The sequence below is a fragment of the Helicoverpa zea genome, chromosome 28 (assembly GCF_022581195.2).
Source record: "Helicoverpa zea isolate HzStark_Cry1AcR chromosome 28, ilHelZeax1.1, whole genome shotgun sequence".
Classification (NCBI taxonomy): domain Eukaryota; kingdom Metazoa; phylum Arthropoda; class Insecta; order Lepidoptera; family Noctuidae; genus Helicoverpa; species Helicoverpa zea.
In genome coordinates this window covers 2,179,295-2,202,095 of record NC_061479.1, presented here as the reverse complement: position 1 = coordinate 2,202,095, position 22,801 = coordinate 2,179,295, and the positions used below count along the sequence as shown (strand labels likewise).

The 22,801-nt window shown below is 37.6% G+C and overlaps 1 protein-coding gene across 10 annotated transcripts in view; it reads right to left on the bottom strand.

Moving 5' to 3' along the window:
• Positions 1–22,801, bottom strand: part of LOC124643666 (protein diaphanous) — a 63,274-nt gene that overhangs the window by 10,671 nt on the left and 29,802 nt on the right. For 8 of the 10 annotated variants that reach the window (XM_047182690.1, XM_047182696.1, XM_047182689.1 and 5 more), the window contains 18 exons: positions 15,222–15,404; positions 14,543–14,644; positions 13,818–14,014; positions 12,953–13,118; positions 12,298–12,438; positions 11,657–11,765; positions 10,876–10,984; positions 10,192–10,320; positions 9,504–9,634; positions 8,578–8,756; positions 8,120–8,174; positions 7,408–7,446; positions 6,809–6,847; positions 4,609–4,766; positions 4,030–4,158; positions 3,332–3,432; positions 1,981–2,158; positions 1,211–1,387 (listed from right to left, as the gene is read on the bottom strand). In XM_047182690.1, coding sequence (XP_047038646.1) covers positions 1,211–1,387; positions 1,981–2,158; positions 3,332–3,432; positions 4,030–4,158; positions 4,609–4,766; positions 6,809–6,847; positions 7,408–7,446; positions 8,120–8,174; positions 8,578–8,756; positions 9,504–9,634; positions 10,192–10,320; positions 10,876–10,984; positions 11,657–11,765; positions 12,298–12,438; positions 12,953–13,118; positions 13,818–14,014; positions 14,543–14,644; positions 15,222–15,404 — 2,322 coding nt within the window. Of the gene's footprint in view, positions 1–1,210; positions 1,388–1,980; positions 2,159–3,331; positions 3,433–4,029; positions 4,159–4,608; positions 4,767–6,808; positions 6,848–7,407; positions 7,447–8,119; positions 8,175–8,577; positions 8,757–9,503; positions 9,635–10,191; positions 10,321–10,875; positions 10,985–11,656; positions 11,766–12,297; positions 12,439–12,952; positions 13,119–13,817; positions 14,015–14,542; positions 14,645–15,221; positions 15,405–18,261; positions 18,374–20,226; positions 20,312–22,801 lie in introns of those variants that run through there. The other 2 variants (XM_047182697.1, XM_047182698.1) reach the window with 2 other exon arrangements.

Here is a 22,801-nt window from a genome sequence, read left to right as displayed (position 1 = left end):
ACCAGTGTGTTTCCTGGAGCGACTGCCTATCTGACCTCCTCAATCCGAGAAACTTGATAAGAACCCCTGACCTTTGACTCATTGACACCCTTATGACACCCTGACCCTTAATGACTCCTTGACACCTTTTTGACATCTTTATGACTCCTTGACACCTTTTTGACTCCTTGACTACCTTATGACTCCTTGACCCCCTCATGAATCTTTGAGGCCCCTTTTTAGTTTAAGTACAATATACTCACGGGTTTAACTTCAGAGATGACTTCGGCATAGTGCTCCCTGAAGGCCAGACTCCTGAGCCTGGGCACCAGGCGCTTGATGTCAGCCACGGTGGCCGCGAACTGTTCCGCCTCCGTCAACTCCTCGCTGTTCACTTCGAGCTCGGCTAATCATCTGCCTAGCCTTTTCCCAACTAACCTGATGCAGCGGAGTACCAGTGTGTTTCCTGGAGCGGCTGCCTATCTGACCTCCTCAATCCGAGAAACTTGATAAGAACCCCTGACCTTTGACTCATTGACACCCTTATGCCACTTGACCCCTTTATGACTACTTGACACCATTTTGACCCCTTGACACCTTTTTGACTCCTTGACACCTTTATGACTCCATGACACCATTTTGACTCCTTGACACTTTTTGACTCCTTTTTGACTTATTAACCCCTTTAACCCTCTTCTTAGTTTTAATAGACTTACTCACAGGTTTAACTTCAGAGATGACTTCGGCATAGTGCTCCCTGAAGGCCAGACTCCTGAGCCTGGGCACCAGGCGCTTGATGTCAGCCACGGTGGCCGCGAACTGTTCCGCCTCCGTCAACTCCTCACTGTGAGCTTTGAGCTCGGCTAATCATCTGCCTAGCCTTTACCCAACTAACCTGATGCAGCTGAGTACCGGTGTGTCACATGGAGCGACTGCCTATCTGACCACCTCAACCTGAGCAACTTGATGAGACCCCTTGACACCTTATGACTCCATGACCCCTTTATGACTCCTTGACCCCATATGACTCCTTGACCACCTTATGACACATTGACCCCTTTATAACTCCTTGACACCCTTATGACTTCTTGACACCCTTATGACTCCTTGACCCCCTTATGACTCCTTGACCACCTTATGACTCCTTGACTCCTTTAAGACTCCTTGACCCCTTAACGACGCCTTGACCCCTTTAGGACTCTTTGACCCCCTGTTAAGAGGTTATACTCACGGGTTTAACTTCAGAGATGACCTCAGCATAGTGCTCCCTGAAGGCCAGACTCCTGAGCCTGGGCACCAGCCGCTTGATGTCAGCCACGGTGGCCGCGAACTGTTCCGCCTCCGTCAACTCCTCGCTGTTCACTTTTAGTTCGGCTAGCTTTTTGAGCTGGTCCGCTGGGGGTAGGTACTGGAAATAAAATTGTTTGAATTAAGATTTTTCAGAGGTTTTTTGTAACAATGGGGTAGTTAAATAGGCCTTTATAAGTAATGCCACTTTTATTAAAATTTAAAAAGTACTACTTGTTATCTACCGTACTTTATCCGACTGCCAAGGGTTAAATATAATTATTCAATACTTTGAATAAGCTAATAAACGTAGCTTATTCAAAGTATCCGGACAAAATATTGAATAATTATATTTATAAACGCTTAGAATGCATTATTTCTTACAATAATTTCATCGTTTACTACTTTTCCGTCTTTCATGATTTTTCATTCCTTTTTGACTGTATGTTTTCGACATATCAAAATCAAATCAAATCAAATCAAATCAAATCATCTTTATTCTCAGGCATCAAAGGCCCATAGATAAATACCTTAAAACTAGCATACATAATATGATATACAAAATTGTTAGTAAATAAAAACTTAAAACTATGTTAGTAGCACTTCACTTATGCACTAAGTCACTGTGCGGTCCTGTGGCACTTGTCCGCGGAAGCGACAACATACAAAGTTGTACGTACAATAGAACAAGATTTACTTGTATTAATAATTTACCTGTATTAACAAGTCGAGCACGTTGGCAGTGAGCACGGTGGTGTCGCATCTGAGCACACACGTCCTGATGTGCTCATACGACATGTGTTTGAGTGAGCCGCCCAGTAGGATAGACAGGTTTTGAGCAGCCTTACTATCTAGCACCTTCAAGTCTTTCACTTTCTTTAACGTGTGGACCCTGGAAGAGAACCTTTGTTTTAAGGCTTGTTAGTTTGGTTTTGTTGTTAGTATATAAAAAGATTGATTTAAAAGAATTAGTGTAGGTATATTTGAAGACCAAATGCGAAGTAAACTGGCTTTTCAAAATGACAGTAACCCTTATGTAATATTGTTTTGAACAGGTTCGTATTTTATATCAAATACTATTAAAAAAAAACTAATGTGGTTTGCTTAAAAGAGATGCCGTCATTTATTTTTTTCACATATTGATATTTTTTTCTCCTATTAGGTCAGCTTCCAGTCTTCACAGATTTACCTATGTATAGCTGTTTAATTTCACGAAAGCGGGTGAGTCATACTAGTGTGTAAATGTTCATGCAGATTGTCTTTATATGCGTAACGCGGTGTCCTGCGTGAGCGACGAACGCGACGCGACGCGACGCAACACGACGCGACGTAATGCGACGCGATGCTATACGCGACAGATGTCCTACGTGATTTTGGTCATTACTTCTCAAATCATGGAGAAGTTGTGTTACAATTTTGCTTGAAAGTTCATATTTAAAGTACAGACAGCAACAATCTTCCAACTTGTTTGTACTAATAAACGATTTCTTTAATATTTATGTTTTTTTTGTCCCACAACAATCAACGCTTCTGAATAGTTCGCGGTGTCGCGTCTGGTCGCCCTCAAAACAAGTACGCGTTACGTCGCGTCTCGCCGCAGACTGTCACATAGGCCGCATGTAGGGAATTCCTTTGAGTTGATCGCGTTCGTCGCGTTCGCAGCGTCGCGTCGCGTCGCGTTCGTCGCTCACGCAGGACACCGCGTAAGCGTGGCCGAATTGCTAAGACATACAAAGACCGTGTGCATTTACATTTACACACTAGTATGACTCACCCGCTTTAATAAATTAGATTTCTATACCAAAGTTTTAGAAGGAGCGACTGCCTATCTGACCTCAGATTCATGACAAATGGTATTCATCATCATCCTCCGAGTTTTTTCCCAATCATGTTGGGGTCGGCTTCCAGTCTAACCGGATGCAGCTGAGTACCAGTGCTTTACAAGGAGCGACTGCCTATCTGACCTCCTCAAACCAGTTACCCGGGCAACCCGATACCCCTTGGTAAGACTGGTTGTCAGATTTATCATAAATGATATTGATGATGATGATGGAATGTGACTTACTTGTCGACTGCATCTTCGTTTTTCTTAGTGACCGGTTTACTTGAGAACTTTAACGCTAAACCGCTTAAAATGTCTGGTGACGCTAACTTATCTTCTTGTACCTGTTAAAAAATATATCTTTAGAATACTTGTTCGAGAAACATACAGATTTTTGATAGGTAAACCAAATTACAGGCCCAAAGAAATTCAACTTGACAAAACAAAAAAAATATGAATTCGGAAATCGACAATTTCTTGACAACGATATTGATTAAACGACTTCCCGAAAAGAAGATTCTATTGAGAATCTATTGGTGTACTGGATGTAATGTTTTAGTGTTCAAGTATTGATTGACACAGTATTTGAAATTATTCTTTAATTTCAGAAAAAAAATATACCTGTGACTTCAATCGTGCCCGAACTACTTCCTGTTCCAGTATAAAAAGTTGCATGATACAACTTTGTATCATAATATGATACAACTTTTTAATCGATTTAAGTTTGATTGGATTGGTTTGATTCCAAATTACAATATAATATCAATATCTGTGTATCGATTCAATATTTTCAACTTAAATGTGTCAAAGCACAACAGACAGAATTTTTCACTTTTGTATTTATGATAGAACTGAGTATTTATAGTAATATTACTAAGCAATATTTAAACTCAAACTTATTTATTTTTGCGAATATTGCGAATATACGTTAATTACATTACCTTAACCCAAAAAGCTTTTTCTGACATCTTCTGCGGCACTATGGTCTTCCAGTTGGCACGTTTTAGAGGTCCTTCTACCTCCCACTTGCGTTTGGGCTTCAAGCCGTGAGGTAACACGTCGGGTTGGGGCTACGAACATGAAGAAAATAAATAAATATGTATATTAGAAGACACTTAACTTTCTATGACTATGTTAAGTTTGCTGTATGCCAAGAAAGAAATAAAAAACATAAAAGGGCTAAAAATGTTAATGAATCCAGGCTAAAAAAGAATTACATTTGGAAGAATAGAAACTGATTTTTGAACTGAATAAGGCTCGTGTAAAGAAGTAATAGAATAAGCAGTATCGTTGTACTGTTTATTTAATTACTTCTTCTGTCATGTGTACATAAATGGTTAAATAAAAAAAAATATACAGCCGGGACTCACCAATTTAAAGACCGTCCAAACCCCCACATTACTATACTTCTAATATTTTCTTGCCTCACATTCAACTAAAAAACATACTACAACATACTTTCTTTACTTAGTAAAGGAAGTACGGAGTTGTACTCCTCAAAATAATCAAGAGTGTCTCACCATCCTCGGCATCATAAGCCCACCCGGCGGCGGCGGCGGCCTGGGCCCACCCATCATAGGCGGCGGCGGCGGCCCCATGCCCGGCATCGGAGGCGGCGGCGGCCCGCGAGGCCCGCCCGGCATCGGCGGCGGAGGAGGCGGTGGAGGACCTCCACCTGCTGTGGGTTACATTACATATTTTTAACTTTGTCAAACTACTCGATTAAGGGCACTATACACCGTGACTTTTTAGTCGTCTTACAACGGCAGCCCACTTCATGTATCCAATGACTAGTAAACGTTCATATAAAATATATATATATATATATTTATGAGATTTGAATAATTTAAAAATAAAAATTAATTCATTATTATGATGCATGACGTAGATTATAAGAACACCCTGTTGTGAGCGCTGCCCGAATCTTGTATCAATGGAGCGCGGCGCGTTGGGAAGGTACCTACCTTCTACCGTTTGATACGTAAACATTTTTTTTTTCAGTATTTTTCTTTGCACTTATTATCTTAATTAAGTAAGGCTATAAAATTAATAATCGTGTCTAGTGGTATTATATGTCGGATAGATTGAGTGGACCTCCTTTGTAAGACGACTAAAAAGTCACGGTGTATACTCTACTTTCTACTTTCACATGTAGTAATACGCCGCGAGATGTTTTTAATCAGTAACACAATTAACATCATCATCATCATCATCATCATCATTTCAGGCATAGCACGTCCACTGCTGAATATAGGCCTCCCCCTTAGATCTCCACAGATACCTGTTGGAGGCGACCTGCATCCAGCGTCTTCCGTCAATTAACATGATAGATTTTAGTCAGTAAGAGTTTGACACTCCATCACGCTGCACCCACAGCGGGTATCTGATGATTTCTCATCTCAATAAGGGGCCCAATCAATATACCAAATTATAGGTTCATATAATGATGACAAAAGTCATGGTAGGTTTTAGTGCGGTATTATTCGATGTGAAAGTAGAATATAATACTGATGAAATTATATTTTATACAATGTACAGTCTAACTATAATACAAATGGTTAACTTATTTTTTATAATAAAACCAACACCATTCTATACTATGAATTTCAACATCACAACACTATATCAAAATGAGCTATTCAATATTGCTATATGCAATTTATTCTGTTTATCGCAGTGTTGCTACTTAACAGAACAATTAATGAAATGGTAATTAAAAAAAAACCTTAATTACTCCCATTGTCCAATCTAAACCAATCTATTTGAAACTATTTGTTACATTCTTTGGACAAATGTGACATACTATAACCCAATCTTTTGTATATAAAACTACATTATTTTTGGACAAACAGAACATACACAATAATACAGGCTTTTTCTTTTCATTGACAGTAGAATTGCCACGTTTCCGATATTTCAGAAAATTGCCTGAGGATATACGTAAAAACAGTTTAAAGTGTGGCAATAAGTATTAGCACAAAACTTGATGATTGTGAAATGTGAGGTGTGATAAGTGCTGTTCCCTGTATTTTTCATTCAATCTTAGTCATTTTTAATGGGTTTATTTTTTTAACTAATGCAATAAAAAATAAAGCGTTGTCGTCACGGTATAAAAAACACAACCATCCATAGTTGATTCTAAAAATACGTTGCATAATCCTGGCGTCTAAGAATATCCGAAATTCATTCAAAATGACTGATTTTAGTATGAAACTGTCCCATGCCTGTGTACCAAAAATAAATACCAAATTCCATTATTAAATCACATATTTTCAACATGACCATTCCCCTTGATAAACTTAACAATAACCATACCCAAGCATGATAAGGCTGTCCACCCACGTCTGACTTTTTGTAGGACCGATAAATCGGACCAATTTTTTGTAGGACGTTCTTACACGGATTTTCTGACCAACTTGTAGTTGGGTGTGTGCATTGCACTATTGCTATCAGTGTGTTCTATTTTCCTCCGACAAAAAATCGGTCACCGATTATTTATCAGACGTCAGCTTAATATACCACGAGACATTCCAACTACAATTATCTGACCAACTTTTAGTAGAACATGTAGGTACATTGCACAATTGCTATCAGCGTATTCTATTTTTCTCCTAAAAAAAATCAGTCACCAATTTATCGTACATGGACATCTTAATATATACCGCAAAAAAAACACAGATAAAGCAAGACTAGAAGGTGCAAGTGAGATGCAGAACGTACCTGAGGGCATGGGCGGCGGCGGAGGTGCGCCCGTGCCACCTAGAAACAGTACCGCATCCAGGGTTATTGGATATACATGCGTGGTAGATGTGAAGTTCGGTGTTATTGTTGAACGAGGACAGAGCATGCACTTTTGGATACCACGAATTTATTTATATACCTAATTTATTTTTAAATTATATTGCATTGAACAGTACAGTTTAAATTGGACCGTAGTTTTATCTACTTATTTTTCTGACGCATCCAGCAAAATATATATCGTCAACAAAAAATATGTAACATGGACAAAAATTTCAAATGAATGCAGAGAAAGTTGTGGGTCGAGGCTAGTATAATATACATATTTTTAAATTATGCCAATTGGTTCTGATCTATCATTTAGGAATTAATAAATAAACTATTCATTACCGTTTAAATCCCATGATATAGTTTAGAAAACGCATGCAAAATACATGCATCCGAATACCTCGATACTTAAAAATACTATCGAGAAATGCCATAACCACACATTTGAAAGTGTGATCGAGTTTTTATCTTTCTCGATTTATAAAAGTTAATTTAATAACTAGTTTAATTATAAAACAACATAGATAACAAACCTGACATCGGCATCGGCGGCGGCGGCGGCGGCCCGGCCCCTACGGACCACACCAGAAAGACAGAGTTATAGTACATGCCGAGAGTGCATAACAGATAGAGAAGTGGGGGAAAGTGATGTGTTTGGATAGATAGATAGAGAAGTGGGGGAAAGTGATGTGTTTGGGTAAATATCTGTTTTGTGAGTGATTTATTTTAATTTGGAAAATATTTTGGAATGAAAAACCTAAATAAAAACTGAGTGGTAATGTTTCTTTTCGCGCAATCATGACAAATTACAATGCATTGATCGATCTTATCAGAAATTTGATATACATTATTTTGCAAAAAAAACGGTCTACTATGTTACTTAGTTCAAAAGGGTACGCATGCTTGGTTAACCCTAGTCACATAGTCATGTTCTTAAAAACCAAGATTCTGGTAGGCAAGTTTTTTAGGAAATAGTTTATTTATGCTACTGATTTCAGACTGATTCAACATAATAATGCGTAGCATTTTATAATATTATAAACTTCTAATATAATACAACGAAACTCAAAAACTTCGGAAATATATTAATTAACATATTCCAATAACCAAAATAGATTTCATATCACAATGCAGATATTACCCAAAAGTAGAACGTGATTACTGGTGATTGGTGTTAACATTCAATGTATTAATTAATAAATATATGTGTGTATATAAAATAGTAAATATATAGTATATACTGACCTCCAGGCATGGGCGGCGGGGGCGGAGGCGCCGGGCCTCCGGGACTGCCTATCACCTGGAAATAATAAGATCTTATTGTAAAATATATTTTAACATGTCTATACCTATATTGTAAAGCTGAAGAGTTTGGTTCTTCGGCTGTCATAGAATATCCTTGGCAGTCGGTACAGGTAGTTAGAAGCCAATAAATCTGACACCAGTCTAACCAAGGGGTATCGGGTTGCCCGGGTAACTGGGTTGAGGAGGTCAGATAGGCAGTCGCTCCTTGTAAAGCACTGGTACTCAGCTGCATCCGGTTAGACTGGAAACTGACCCCAACATAGTTGGGAAAAGTATTATACTATTATTTTCTGTGTATATGTTTTGTTATTAGTTTTATTTGTTTCGTTGCTTTTGCGTCTTTTTGTGTAAATAAATAGTTTTTCTATCGTCTTTTTTTTTCATTTGAACTTTATTACCTTAGCAATAGCAGCAATATTCCCATGAGTTAAGCCGGCGGGTCCTGCAGCTTGTCCGGCTTTAAGCCTCTCCTCTAAGTGAGCAGCTCGGGCTTCGGCCTCCTGTCGGGCTGCGATGGCGGCTTCGAGCTTAGTGCGCAACTCTTCGACTTTCTTCTCCTCTTCTGCTCGGGATTTTTCTAAGGAATAGATGTATGATGTGGTTAAATGTTGGGATAAGTGGAGTGTTGGGAGGTTATAGTCAACGAGTAACCTCTCGTTGTTTTAAATAAAAATAAAAAACAAGCTAGAAACAGCAACGTGGGCTCATACGTTTGAAAGCAGCATGTATCGGAAAAAAGACTATCTTGTACACTTATTTGCCATTCAATCAAGTTTTTTTTTTTAATAATTTATTTACGAAAATTTTACTAACGTAAATTATGCTCTATACACCCATTGTAATACATTACTCTTCTCTTTTTTGAAAAAAAAAATAAAAATCTATATCAATCAAAATATCAATCACTGCCAATTTCGAAAACAAAAATTAAATGTGCATTACTTTTAAGTTATTTTTATAATATACTAGCCATTTTCCCGCGGTTTCACCCGCGTCCCGTGGGAACTACTTCCCGTACCGGGATAAAAAGCCTATAGCCTTCCTCGATAAATGGGCTATCTAACACTGAAAGAAATTTTCATATCGGACCAGTAGTTCCTGAGATTAGCGCGTTCAAACAAACAAACAAACTCTTCAGCTTTATAATATTAGTATAGATATGTATTAGTGTTATAATATTTATGTATTGTTTTTTCTATAGGCCTTAGATGCCTGATTTAAATGAATGAAAATTAAAAATTTACCAAATAACCGCTATGGGAGGAGTCAGAACAAAACCACTTTTTTAAATATTTATAAATAACTTGAAACCCATTAAACTCACCAATAAGTCCATCGATAAGCGGCTGCACGTCTATATTGAATCGCTGCGTGGCTCTAAAGTCGGGGTCGTAGCCATTCTTGTGTAGAACTATCTGCGTTATACATTCTTCCACTAGCTTGTAGTATGCTGGCCTGAAAAACACACAAAAATAGTGAAATTAGATTTATGTAATTATTTTTTAAAAAATATTGGTGTTTGTACGTCTAACGGCCGAGTAAAGTTCATTTCACGAAAGAAGTCCCGCAGACGCAGCGCTAGTATCTATGCGATAGCTCAGTAAATACGTACAAAAATTTATAGTGCCACTATTTTCCGCAGGACTTTCGTGAAATGGACTTTGGCGTTCCAGGCCACTCATTTTTAAGGATAGCTCAAACAGCGTTCTAGCTCTGTCACTTTTACGTTTCTCGACGGATATACTTTTGAGTAGAATTTGATAATTCTTCTTTGATGAATTGGTGGGTCCCGGCTGTCATTCAAACATCTTTGGCAGTCGTTACGGAAAGTCAGAAACCCGTAAGTCTGACAACTAGTCTTACCAAAAAAATGGGTTGCCCGGGTAACTGAGTTGAGGAGATCAGATAGGCAGTCGCTCCGTGACGTACACTGGTACTCAGCGGCATAACACTGCAAGCCGACCCCAACATAGAAGACACAACACTAAGCAAATATTAATGCAATTCCTTACCTAATAAGCTCATCATCTCTGATAAACAATAGATGCTGTAATATAGACAGTAGATAAGGTTCCGCCGGGGTATCCATCACTAGATTCTTCACCAGCTCAAAGCATTCATTTACGTCGTTGAAATCCACTCTGAAACACGTTAAAACAATATACAATATACTAAAACCAACTTGAAAAGTTTAAACACTACCGGGTGGAAGCTAATATATGTAGTATGATATGCTATGGAACTACAGTAAAAGTGTGCTTTCCACGGAGGAAGGAAAGACAGCAGAGATACCATAAGGAAGGTAGGTCAGGCGCCTTCTTGTAGGCCAAGTAACGTACGGTAGGTATGATTAAAACAATCAGTTACTTATTTAACTAACATTTGTCAAAACTTGACCTTGATTGATTGATGATTTTCTGCTAAAAATAATAGGCGGGTGCCGTAGAAGACGTATAAGGGGGATGCTGGTAACGTTCCTCGTTCCTCGTCCGCCGAGCACATATTCTTATATTTTGGGTTATGACATCTCCGCTAGTCATTTTGTTCTCCATGATACGGAACCTTACAAAGGCAGACGATGAATGATGAACTGGCTTGTAATAAAAGTGTATTTTCCCTCTCTTTTTGAGAAGAGGCCTCTGCTTAAGGTGGGGCAGTGAAAAGGCTGATGATGATGATGATGATGCTGAAGCTACCTGACGTCGTCGAACTTGGCGAGGAACTCGTCCTGGTCGGCGGCGGCGTGTGTGTCGAACACCGTCATCTGGATCTGTCGGGCTCCCTCCGCGCCCGCGCGGAGCTCGTCTGTAACACCAAACAAATCACTTCATTGTGGTTTTTGGACTTAAATATTATTTGAATAATATACATGATAAAAAATACTGCAAGAGCATAGTCAGGAAGTTTCTCTCTATGGAGTCCTGACCACCGGTAGCTTGGACATGTTTCTGATACCCGTGGGACACTATTCTCATTTAACAAATAAATGTTTAAAAATTAAACGTTAAGTTTGATAAATGAATACAGAAAGAAGTATGTTACGTATATGTATAGGGTACGTATGTAATTATGTTGTGAGCGAGTGTTAATAATTATAATATGCATAGATCGAAAAAATATTCTGTACATTTTTTTCGTAACTAGTCAATGGCTCTGATAATCAATACTATACTTAATGAAATCAATTTCAGAGCGGCAAAGTTATTTAGCTATGCAACAAATCAAACAAATTAATCATCATCCTCCTGTCCTTATCCCAATTTTATTTGGGGTCGGCGCAGCATGTTTTCTTCTTCCTTCTTCTATCTATAAATTAAATCTCATTTTATTGTGTTCAAGAGATTGTGGTGAAATGTTTGACTATTGTAAAATTAAATAACAAAATGCCTTTTACAAATCAAACAAATTGTTTAATCATTAATAATGACAAACTTCAGACTCGCTTAAATCGAACGCTCAAAATAAAATGAGCCTTACCTATCAAATCATAGAGTCCAGTCCTCATGAACTCGCTGCGCAGATGTAGCCTGAACTCCAATTCCTCTGGCTCCGTGATTATCGCGTTCATAAGTTGCATACAGCCTGTCTGCAATGCGATGGAGAATATTGTACCTCATTGCTATCATAATAGCCTCGAGCTTTATTTTAAATTCCCTCTTTTCTTAAAAAAATCTAACAAGCGCTGATCTGAACAGATTGCTCGGAGAAAATATATCAAGTCAAATAAATTTTAAAATAACAGAAGAACGAATTCAGTTGAAATACTTGAGTAAGTATAACCTAGACACAGAGGAATAAAGAAGTAATTTTTTCATCTGGCCCCATGTTTCTTTTTTAATAAAGCCAGCTTATGATGAGGCTTATGTCAAAAAACTACCACGAGTAAGCGTCTATTTTTATGGGAATTGAAAAAGAAACTAATTTAGCCATACACCGTCTTTAACTAGAACTATTAAAACAATACCCGTGTGTATTTATATATATTTTTTTTCTGATTATAATATTACTACAGTTTTTTATTTTCAGAAACTTAGCATACATCTATCTACATCATAAATTACTTCTATAAGCCCTAAAATCACGGCACAAAAAGTCCTGGTGATACGAAACATACATACCTTCAAACTCTCAGGTGTCTTCGTCTCCAAACCCTCAATGATGGGCAGCAACCGAGGCTTCCGGCTCGACTCGCCGGCCATCGTGATGGCTTTCAGTACCTTCTCGTGTCCGTTGGGGATCAGACATATTGCAGCTAGCACCTAGAAATATTAATTAAAAGTTTAAAATAGCAATTAACACATTTGACAGTTTTATTGAGCAGTATGTTTCCTCGTTGGTCAAGCACTCACCGCTGTAGGAATTTCAAAATTCGTCACTTTTATACATCACATACATCATAACGAGAGAAATATGAAAATATTTTGTACCTGAATTAGCGTTTTATTTACAGCGCTTTCATACTGGCGGATTTTCGCTGTGTTTTGAGTTTGTCATTTCGAACGGCTATACTCTGTCGCTCGGTTTTAAACGTCATCTTTTTCACCGGGAATTGTCAATAGATCCGATGAGTGTCGCACGGAAAACAGAGCGGAGAATCCGCTAGTGTGAAAGCGCTGTTACGTATCTTATTCTGTGAACTTTGTTATCAAACTATGTACCTGCGTTATGTTGTAGGAGTTACCGTAGTGGCATGTATATGTTCCATCACTCGAACATGGTGCGGATGTGTTCAGTACCGCTGAGCGGCACCTGATGCACAGTAACACTGCTTACCTTGGCGGCCTCGAGTGCACAGTGCGGCTTCCTGGCGTCGAGACTCCTGGCCAGCACCGGCAGCGCTTCCCGGCACTCGAACATGGTGCGGATGCCGACTGTGTTGTTTAGGATTGCTGAGAGGCATCTGATGCACTCGTATTGCACTCTGTCGTAGCGGGAGTCGCTGGAAATATTAAATAATCATATTAACCTACTAATATTATAAAAGCAAAAGGTTTTATGTATATATGAATAGATGAACGCCTGAATTAGTTGCAATTTCACGGGAAAATAGTGGAATCGACATAAACTTTGGCCTGAAGTTACGAAGACCCTGAGGGCGAGACAGTTAAAGGTTTATTTAGATACGGGTAGTTATTCCGTCTAAAGACTTACCGATAAAATCCACTTCCACTAGAAGCATGAAATAATAGTTAATTCGATTATTAAAATTTATTGAATTTATTAGGCAATGCCTTAAATGCCTTTAACTTATTTGCAAGAAATCCATATGAAAATATTCGGTAATTATAGAAAAAAAATGAAAAATTGCTCAAAAAATCTCAAGTTATTATATAAATAATGGCGTCTTGAACAATCGTCAGGCAAGGCAGCTGTTCTCATTTAAGGAGATCAGTCAGCTGCGCAGGACATATTATAGTGCACGAGCATTTGCGCAGACACAGGTGCACTCCGAATAAAAAACCTGTTTACCTGAAAATTTTCGTCTAACGAACTGAAAAAATCATCTCCTTCTTTCGTGTCGATGACAAGTCATATATTGAGACTACACTATGTCAGCCCAATATGCCGCCAGAGCGAGAGCACAATGAACACAGTGACAAAAGCTAAAATTTTTAATTAATCCAATAAAATAACTCACTTGGTATAACACTGGTTAAGCGTAGTCAGTAGACTCTCAATGCCTTTAGTGCCGAACTCTTCAATCCAGGACAGCGGGTTGTTGGTGAGAGATATCCTCAGATTCTCTAAGCATCCGTGGAGTTTGCCAACTGAGAGCTCCGGCTGGTTGAGGTATGTAACATAGTCTGATGGCTTCTCGAACTTGGAGCGGCCTTCCTGGAAAGATTTTTCAAGTGAAACTTTGATGATCAAAAAAAGAATGATGAATTGAGATCCTATAAAAAATACAAGACAGTGAAAAAGTCACGCTGAATTAGGAAACCAGGATGTTTGAGAACCAGTCTTACTAAAGGGTATCAGGAAGACTCGGTATTTAACTAGGTTGAGGAGGTTAGATAGGTATTCGCTCCATGTAGCATACTGGTACTCAGCTGCATCTGGTTAGTCTAGAAACTGACCAAATGTTTTTCTGAAAACACTAGGCATTATGATGATGAAACTTTTGCGAGGATGCTTAATGTGAAATCTTTTTGACCTCAAAATTAATTTCACAAAGAAATATCTGGATTGCTAATTTCCCTGACTGCAGATTTTTAATCCTTTCAAACAAAATTATCTTCAAACTATGTGTGAAGCTGTCTATTTCGCAAAATTTTGCCGATGCAATAATGATGATCTATGCCAGGAGTACAATTCAAGGCTAACAAATTATTTATCTTCAAAATAACTTCGTCAGAAACTAACCTGTGTATTAACAAACTTATAGGCAACTAGCATCTTCTTCTTCTGATCGCGAGGATACTTTCTTAACGGCTCCTTCTTCTCTTCATTGAGATTCATGTCCGCCTGTAAAGTAAACATATCAAATATTAGCAATTGTCACATTTTAAAACTCTACAGAGTATAGTATGTATGGGATTATTTGCCATGTATATTTATTAGTATAGGAACTTTCACAAAGTAGCCCGGAGTCTGGAAGTCGGTGACCCGTGCATCGGAGAGCACGTTAATGTCGGACCTGCTTGTGCTCTCCGGTGGTATCGGATTGCCGTCCCATCGCGCTATGAGAGTGAAGGAATAGAGAGTGCAGCTGTCTGTCTGCAAAAATCCTTGGGCACATATGTATTATCGAGTGAACTGCAGTTTTCAATCACATACATACATTACATACATAGTATCTATCAGAGTTTTTTCAAATCCGGCCGAGGGCTCGTCATCCTCAGCCCTAGGCTCCGTCTCTCGAGGTACCCCGTATCCACTGCACCCTTCTTGATACACCAAGTACGGAATACAACTGCTCACCATGTACCAGGGCCCCATAACTTACAAGAGCACACGTACTGCCGAGTCAACGCCACTGCTCCAAGTACCAGGGCACCATAGCTTCCAAGAAGTAAACTTAGCTAGTAGAACATATACTGACCAGCATCTCCTCAAACCGCCGATGCAGCTGAGCGTCATCTAAGGCGTCTATCTTGCTGGTGTACTCCGCGGCGGCCGAGGGCTCGTCATCCTCAGCCCTCGGCTCCGTCCCTCGAGGTACCGTGTCGTAGCCACGCTCGATCTGCCCCCCACCTTTTTTCGGCCTCCCGAACCATGTGTCCAGCTATAACAAGGGAAAGGGGAATTTATTAATTGAGGCTTAAAGTTCATATTAGAAATCTACACTAATATTATAGTTTCTGTTTGACATGAAGGGGGTCCGAAGCTACTTGATCGATTTGAAAAATTCTTTCTCTGTTGGGAGCTACATTATTCCTGACTAGCATAGTCTGTATTATATCCCGGTATGGGCAGTAGTTCCCATGGGATGCGGGTGAAACCGCGAGAAAATAGCTAGTTCCCTTTGAAAAGTGAAAATACATAGTACTTAAACAATTGTTTTAAGAGAAACCGACTTTCATGTGGAAGGTGATCGCCTGGAGAGAGTTATAATATGTCACTTAGTACAGCAATAAATTCGTCATCCTATTATGAACGATTAATGTAAATATTGAAAGACTTAAGCCATAATCAAGTCTTGACACTAATTACAAACTAGGCAAAGATGTCTTTAGGGTCCTATATAAATGTCTGAACAATTTGGGATCCCCGTAACAAAAATTGTTGAGGACATAAATAAGCTAAAAATCACCACACTTTAAACTTAACAAAAAAAAATCACCACACTTTAAACTTAACAAAAAAAAACTCAAATACTAAAAAAAAAACATGCAAACACACACACAAGCAAACAAAATCAAAAAAACCAATACCAACACTGATAAAACCATCCGAAATAAAAGATAAACAATTAGAAAAACCTTGGGTAAGCATTTTCGCAACGGTCGGTCACTCTGACATAGAATCGGTCACTAGCATAATCGATTACAATTCGGTTTGTACACAATAAAGAATCGATTGACGCCCTTACAAGTCATACAATGGGACAATACGCAATGATCGTTCAAAGAGTAGACTGAAAACTTTTAATCGGCCGATAGTTATTGGACTCATAAATAAAGAAGAATGGTAGTACGCATATTACATCATCATCTTCTCCCGAGCCTTTTTCCAACTATGTTGGGGTCGGCTTCCAGTCTAAACGAATGCAGCTGACTACTACCACCTTATTATAAAACGTGGTATTAAGAAGTACCCGCTTTAGTAATAGCTTTAGTCCACTGATTTTGTTTGGGACGGTGGTTTAAAGGTGGTACAAAAGCTGGTGCTTCTTTAAAACCACGTTTTATAATAAGTTTTACAAGTAGCGACTGCCTATTTGGCCTCCTCAACCTCGGGCAACCCACCCAATACACACAGGTAAGACCGGTTGTCAGACTTACTGGCTTCTGACTACTCGTAACGACTGCCAAAGATGTTGACGGACAGCCGGGACCTTCAGTTCACCGTGCCCTCCGAAAAACAGTCATTGGTGTCCAAAATATACTAAGAAAGTACATACAAACTTTTAAAAAGTTGCATTGGTGCTTGCCTGACCTAAAATCGAACCCACACTCGTAGTTCAGAGGTTAATTCTTTACTTTTTATAAATCAGTATGAAGATGAATGGTAGTACGCACATTGATCAGATATTTAGCCGTTTTCAGACTGATTGAAAACTTTGATTGGAATCAAGATTTTCTTTATTTTCCAACTTAGCCAGACTGAAAACTTTGACTGGAATCAAGATGTTCTTTAAAAATATAAATTTTGCTAGCCAACTGTCGGCCAACTATTTAGTCTGCAGTGTGTGGCTATTTTTAATGTAATGGCGATGCGCTATTACTTAATTTTATTAATAGTATGCTCTATGGTCTGTTTATGGACTATGTCGGACAATGTGTGGTGTGTAATGTTAATGTGAAATTGAGTTATATATAATTTGATTGATAAGCAAATGGGTCCAATATTTTTTTATATTTAAATACCTACACCTAGTCTACGTTTGCATACTAAACCAGAAATATTATACCTAAATCTAATTGCGTTTAAAAAAAACTCCTCTTAATGGCTTCCCAATTTGATTTTTATATGTTATATTTTCATGTGTTTAAAGAAATACATTAGGCGAATAAATATATTTGAAAACCGCAGAAATATAATAGGAAGATTCTGGGACTTTAAATCCTCAACAACAGCAAATAATATGAAAAATCTTTAGAAAAATTACTTATCACCAACATTTGGATCCGACTTCAATTTTGGACCGCCATCATCAAAAACGAAAAAATACAAAATTTTCGTCTCCTTTCCCAAAGACGTATATAAACCGCATTTATTCAAAGTGTGATTCAGCGAATATATCAGTATATAAATAAACAATGAATTTATATATATACGTTGGCGGGTACAAGGTCGTTGTGAACCGATTGCAAAGAGGTGTGATGTCATTATTTTGTCATCACATCGGTTTGCATTGAGAATAGGATTCACCTTATGTATATGACACTCCTTTAAGTATATTATTCGAGATATTCTTAAAGAAACCGTGGGTGGATATTTACATAAAAACAGTGATTTTGGTGTAACTATAAAGGTCATCATATGGCCTATTTACTACTCTACTGTACTTCATACATATCATGAGTAAAATGTTTTTTTTTTTTTTTTTCAAAATAATCAATCTTCATCATCATCTACCTTGTCTTTTCCCAATCTATGTTAGAGTCGGGTTCTATTCTTTGCAGGATGCAGTGCAGCTGACTACCAGTGTGCCACATGCAGCGATCGTCTATTTGAGAAGTCTATACAACTCTACCTCTGTCCTCTACTCTTACTCTACTGGTGGTCTGACCTTCTGGCTTCTGACTACCCGTGACAACTGTCAAACACATACAAATGACAGCAGGGATTCACAATTTAACATGCTTTGGGAAACACTCATCAGAATAAACTCTGGACATCCACTACAGTTCCACACATTAGCCACTATAAACAAAACTTCTATACAACATTCCTGAAGATGTTTTCATTAAACTTACCGAAAAGCCTCCAATATATTCACCCATGCTTTTGATAGTGTCCATGTTCAACACTTATTTACACCATTTCACTATAAAATAATCACTATTTTGGAACACTTCTATTGGCTATCTAGGAGTACAAGAAATGCTTGTAATTATACCGTGCTAAGCCTTAAGACAACTAATATAACATTTTTTCTGTCATTTACTGGAAGTCCTATGCATTAGCATATGCTAATATAGGATTTATACTTCTATACCAATGTTCTATACTAATAAATAGGAAACATTTTTTGGTTTGTTTGTAAACTAAAAACTTCGAACTGCTGAACCGATTTGTTTCTTCCCAAGTAACATAAGACTATATTTTATCTCGGTACGGGCAGCAGTTCCCACGGGACGCGGGGTGAAACCACGGGAATACGACAATTCTAAGATAAAAGAGCTTATTAGAATTTATTTATAAACCCTGAAGTTAATCATTTGACGCCTCATTCATGCATGCGCAGGAGTGTTTTGTTCCGGTCAACTTTGGAGCGGCAAAGATATCTGACGAAAGCAGTTAGGTGGCTCAAGGCAGGTTTATCAGCTTTAAATACAAAATCATATTTAACACCTACATCAGTTAAATTAAGTTTTTCCTCAAACTGCTTAAGTTATGGCAGGTAAATAAAGTGCATATAGCCTGTCTATGTAAATTACATTATGAGCTCATCTTATTTGCATCATCTTGTAGGTTATTCATACAAAAGGTAGACAATGAAAACTAAATATATCTATTACACTGGTCAACAAATTATTATTATTTTTTTGGTGCAAAGGTGAAATATACAATTTCTTGTAGAATATTTGATACGTAATCGAAGTCCAGAACATAAAGTTGCACTAGCACGTAGGGATTTAGAGATATACCCCTCCTAAAGTACCAAAAACGCGTTTTTTTATGATATTTGATGTAATTTTTTGGGGACAGCAGAATTTTCTAGTAATTTCTAACTAAAGCATTATATAGTACTACTTTCCCCGCATTAACCCCATTTTAGTATATATTTTTGCAAGTTTTCTTTCTCAATATATACCATTTTAAATATAAAGTGGAGTTTTTTCATACTAACAGGCCAAATGAAATATAGGGAAGATCGAACTATCGTAGCTGTATACATATTTCATGAAAATTTAAACTCTTAGCGTTCGAAATAAAAATGAATTTCAATCGGGAAGAGTAGTACTATATAATGCTATAGATAGAAACTAAAAAACAATTTTGCTGTCCTTCAAAAAAATCGTCAAATATCGTTAAAAAACGCGTTTTTGGTACTTTAGGAGGGGTATATCTCTAAATCCCTACGTGCAAGTGCAACTTTATGTTCTGGACTTCGATTACGTATCAAATTATCTATAAGAAATTATATATTTCACCTTTGCACCAAAAATGCTGTTGACCAGTGTTATAGGTACTAATATTATATAGCTGAAGAGTTTTTTTGTTTGAACACCCATAACTGAGGAACTACTAGAGCGATCTGAAAAAATCATTCTTTGTCAGATAGCCCATTTACCGAGTAACGCTTTAGGCCACTTTTTTCCGGATACACGGAGTAGTTCAAACGGGACGCGGTTGAAATCGCAGGAAACTGCTAGTAACCCTATTTGTAGATTTGCTTACAAAGATAGGAATTTAACTTTACTTCTGTGAAAATAATCAAAATTCTATCATCATCATCCTTCTGGCTTTATCGATTTGGACTCAACGCAGCATGTTTTCTCCTTCCATACTCTTCTATCTGCCGTCATCTCACAAGTAACATTCTTTCTATCCAATTTAATCAACATTCTATCTCTCGTACGCAAATCAGCGGATAGGTTATAGAAACTCGCACTTGCACGGTACAATAACAAACAAAAAAAAACTTCAACACTACAAGATTCAGAAATCACCCGCCTACAATTTATCTCTAACAAACACTACATTAAATAATGCACCTTAAACCGCTTCACCCTTAGATCGAAATTTGTAAAACAGGCAAAATACACTATTCACACTACCGAACAACGCGGGGAACATTTTAATACTGAAAACGCTATGAGAAATTACCACCGAGTGTTTTTGTTTAGTACTTATGTATTTAAATATATGGCGTCATTGTGCATAAAATCAGCTGTGACATTGTGGGATAATTATAATGTGTATATAGTCTTAAGCCAGTTTTTCACTATGGGATAAAACATATATTTTTTGAGTTACTAGAGATAGTGCAAAAGCAAAACATAGTCAGTTATCTTAAAAACAACTGTTAACTATAAATTATCACGTACAAGTTTCAAAGCAAACAATTGTTATGAAAAACGGTCATTTATGTTGTCGGTGAATGAGCCTGATCAAAAAAGTTTTCTATGTAATAAAAAAAAATTATATGGAATTTTGGTATTTAAGTCCACAAAGGACGACACCAACAAGGTGGACAGACGACCTTATAAAGGTCGCCGTCGACGCTGGATGCAGGTCGCCTCCAACAGGTATCTGTGGAGATCTAAGGGGGGGCCTATGTTCAGCAGTGGACGTCCTATGGCTGAGATGATGATGATGATGAAGATGATAGGTCCACATAAAGTCTAACTCCTACATAAAAACAACTTCTTCAGCGAAATATTCTCATCTTTGTCTTGTAAACTTATTTCACGGCTAATACATAAACAATGTGATCATTGTCATATTTACATATTTATTTAAAGTAGATGACCACTTGAAATCTGTCCAAGTACTTAAGGCCTTTTGCACACACACGATTTAACGCCGAAAAAAACGCAAACACGCTTATCATCAGAGGTAAATAAAGGCCAATTCTACTCTATTCTTCTATTTAAATGGTTTATTGTCACAAAGCAGTTGCTCAGGTCTCTTCTCATATAGAGAAGGAATACAGTACCAGTTTCTTCATGATTGCTTTCCCTCTCCATTAGTCAATGGTGATGAAAACTCATGACCTTTGCAAAGTATTGAGATTTTACTTTTACAATGTCATCTATGACTTTTTGAAATAAATTAAAAGCATTTTCTTCAACGAGTCTACAAAACACCGCGCTGATCAAAGAATCTGCACGGATTACTATTGGAATCTGTAGTTTCTTGAGTCATAAAAACGCCCGTGTGCAATTAACCTTAGACTTTATTTCTGTAGTTGACAAAATACATATTAGGTGGACTATTTTTGTTGCTGTTTTCTACGAAAGTCTGATGTCTCTCTTACCCTTGATTTCTGAATAGGTCCGTTTCAAAGAGCGTGACAAAGGACCTTGTGACTTAATCTCCATTTGTGTATTATTATAATAAGATTATAATCATTAATAAAGCTTTTTCCAGAGGTTTCGGGCGTCCTGCTTGACCTACTTCAAGAAAAAGGTATAAAAGTAACCTATAATCTTCCTTGATAAACGGGCTATCTATCACTGAAAGATGAATTTTAACTAAAAAAAAGATTTTTCAAATCGACCCAGTTCTTCCTAAAATATGCGAATTCGTACAAACTCTTCAAGGCTTTATAATATTAGTACATCATAATTATACAAAGGATAACTAAAAAAAAAATAACTACATTGCCAATTGACAAAGTTATTTCTGTCACCTTCATTTGTATACTATACTTCTGAGGTCATTGGCACCGAGTTATGGCTCTTTAATGGACTCTAATGGATTCTATATGAGTCAAATGTACCATTACAAAGAACATTACTAATATCTGATATTTGTAATTTATTTTAGTGCACTTTCTTTGAGTATCTTGGACACCATTGATTTAGGAACTTATCGGGAACAAATGCGTTTCTTGGATCATGTTTTCAAATCGTCCAGTGATGTCCTTCTAGCCGATTTACACTTAGGCCATAATTTCCGTTTTCTTTAAAGAGATCAGCCAGCTGCACAGGACATATTTTAGTGCACAAGCATTTGCGCATAGGTACATAGGTGCATTGCTCCTTATTCTCTCACTCCCGATGGTTCAGCAATCTGACACAACCGGAGGGAGGCCACAAGCAGGATCGACATCAACGTATTGGAAAGCACAGGTGTATCAATCACGAACTTCCAGAAGCCGAGCTGCTTTGTATTTCTTAAAACCTGTCAGGGGAATCTCGTCTTTACGACCAATAAAAACAATTCTTTAACTAAATTAATCTTTAAGATCTTTTCACGAATATTTGGGCCCAGGTACACCGACAACTTAAACGTCCCTTTCTTTTTTTTAATAAATAATAATAAATAAATAAAATTTATTAAAAATAATGTTTACAAAAAGAACACTAATCCAACAGAAACAAGTTTTCCTATTACAAGGATGATACAATTAATGTGCTTACAAATATACTAGAACTAGAATATGATGATTTAGAAACTTTATTATCCCAATGTTATTATTTGGGGTCGGCGCATCATGTTTTCTTCTTCCATACTCTTCTATCTGCCGTCATCTCACAAGCAACATGCATTGTATACAAATCTATATATCAAACAATGTTTAGGGTTCTTCGAACCTACAGACAGACATGTGTTGCTCGGGAG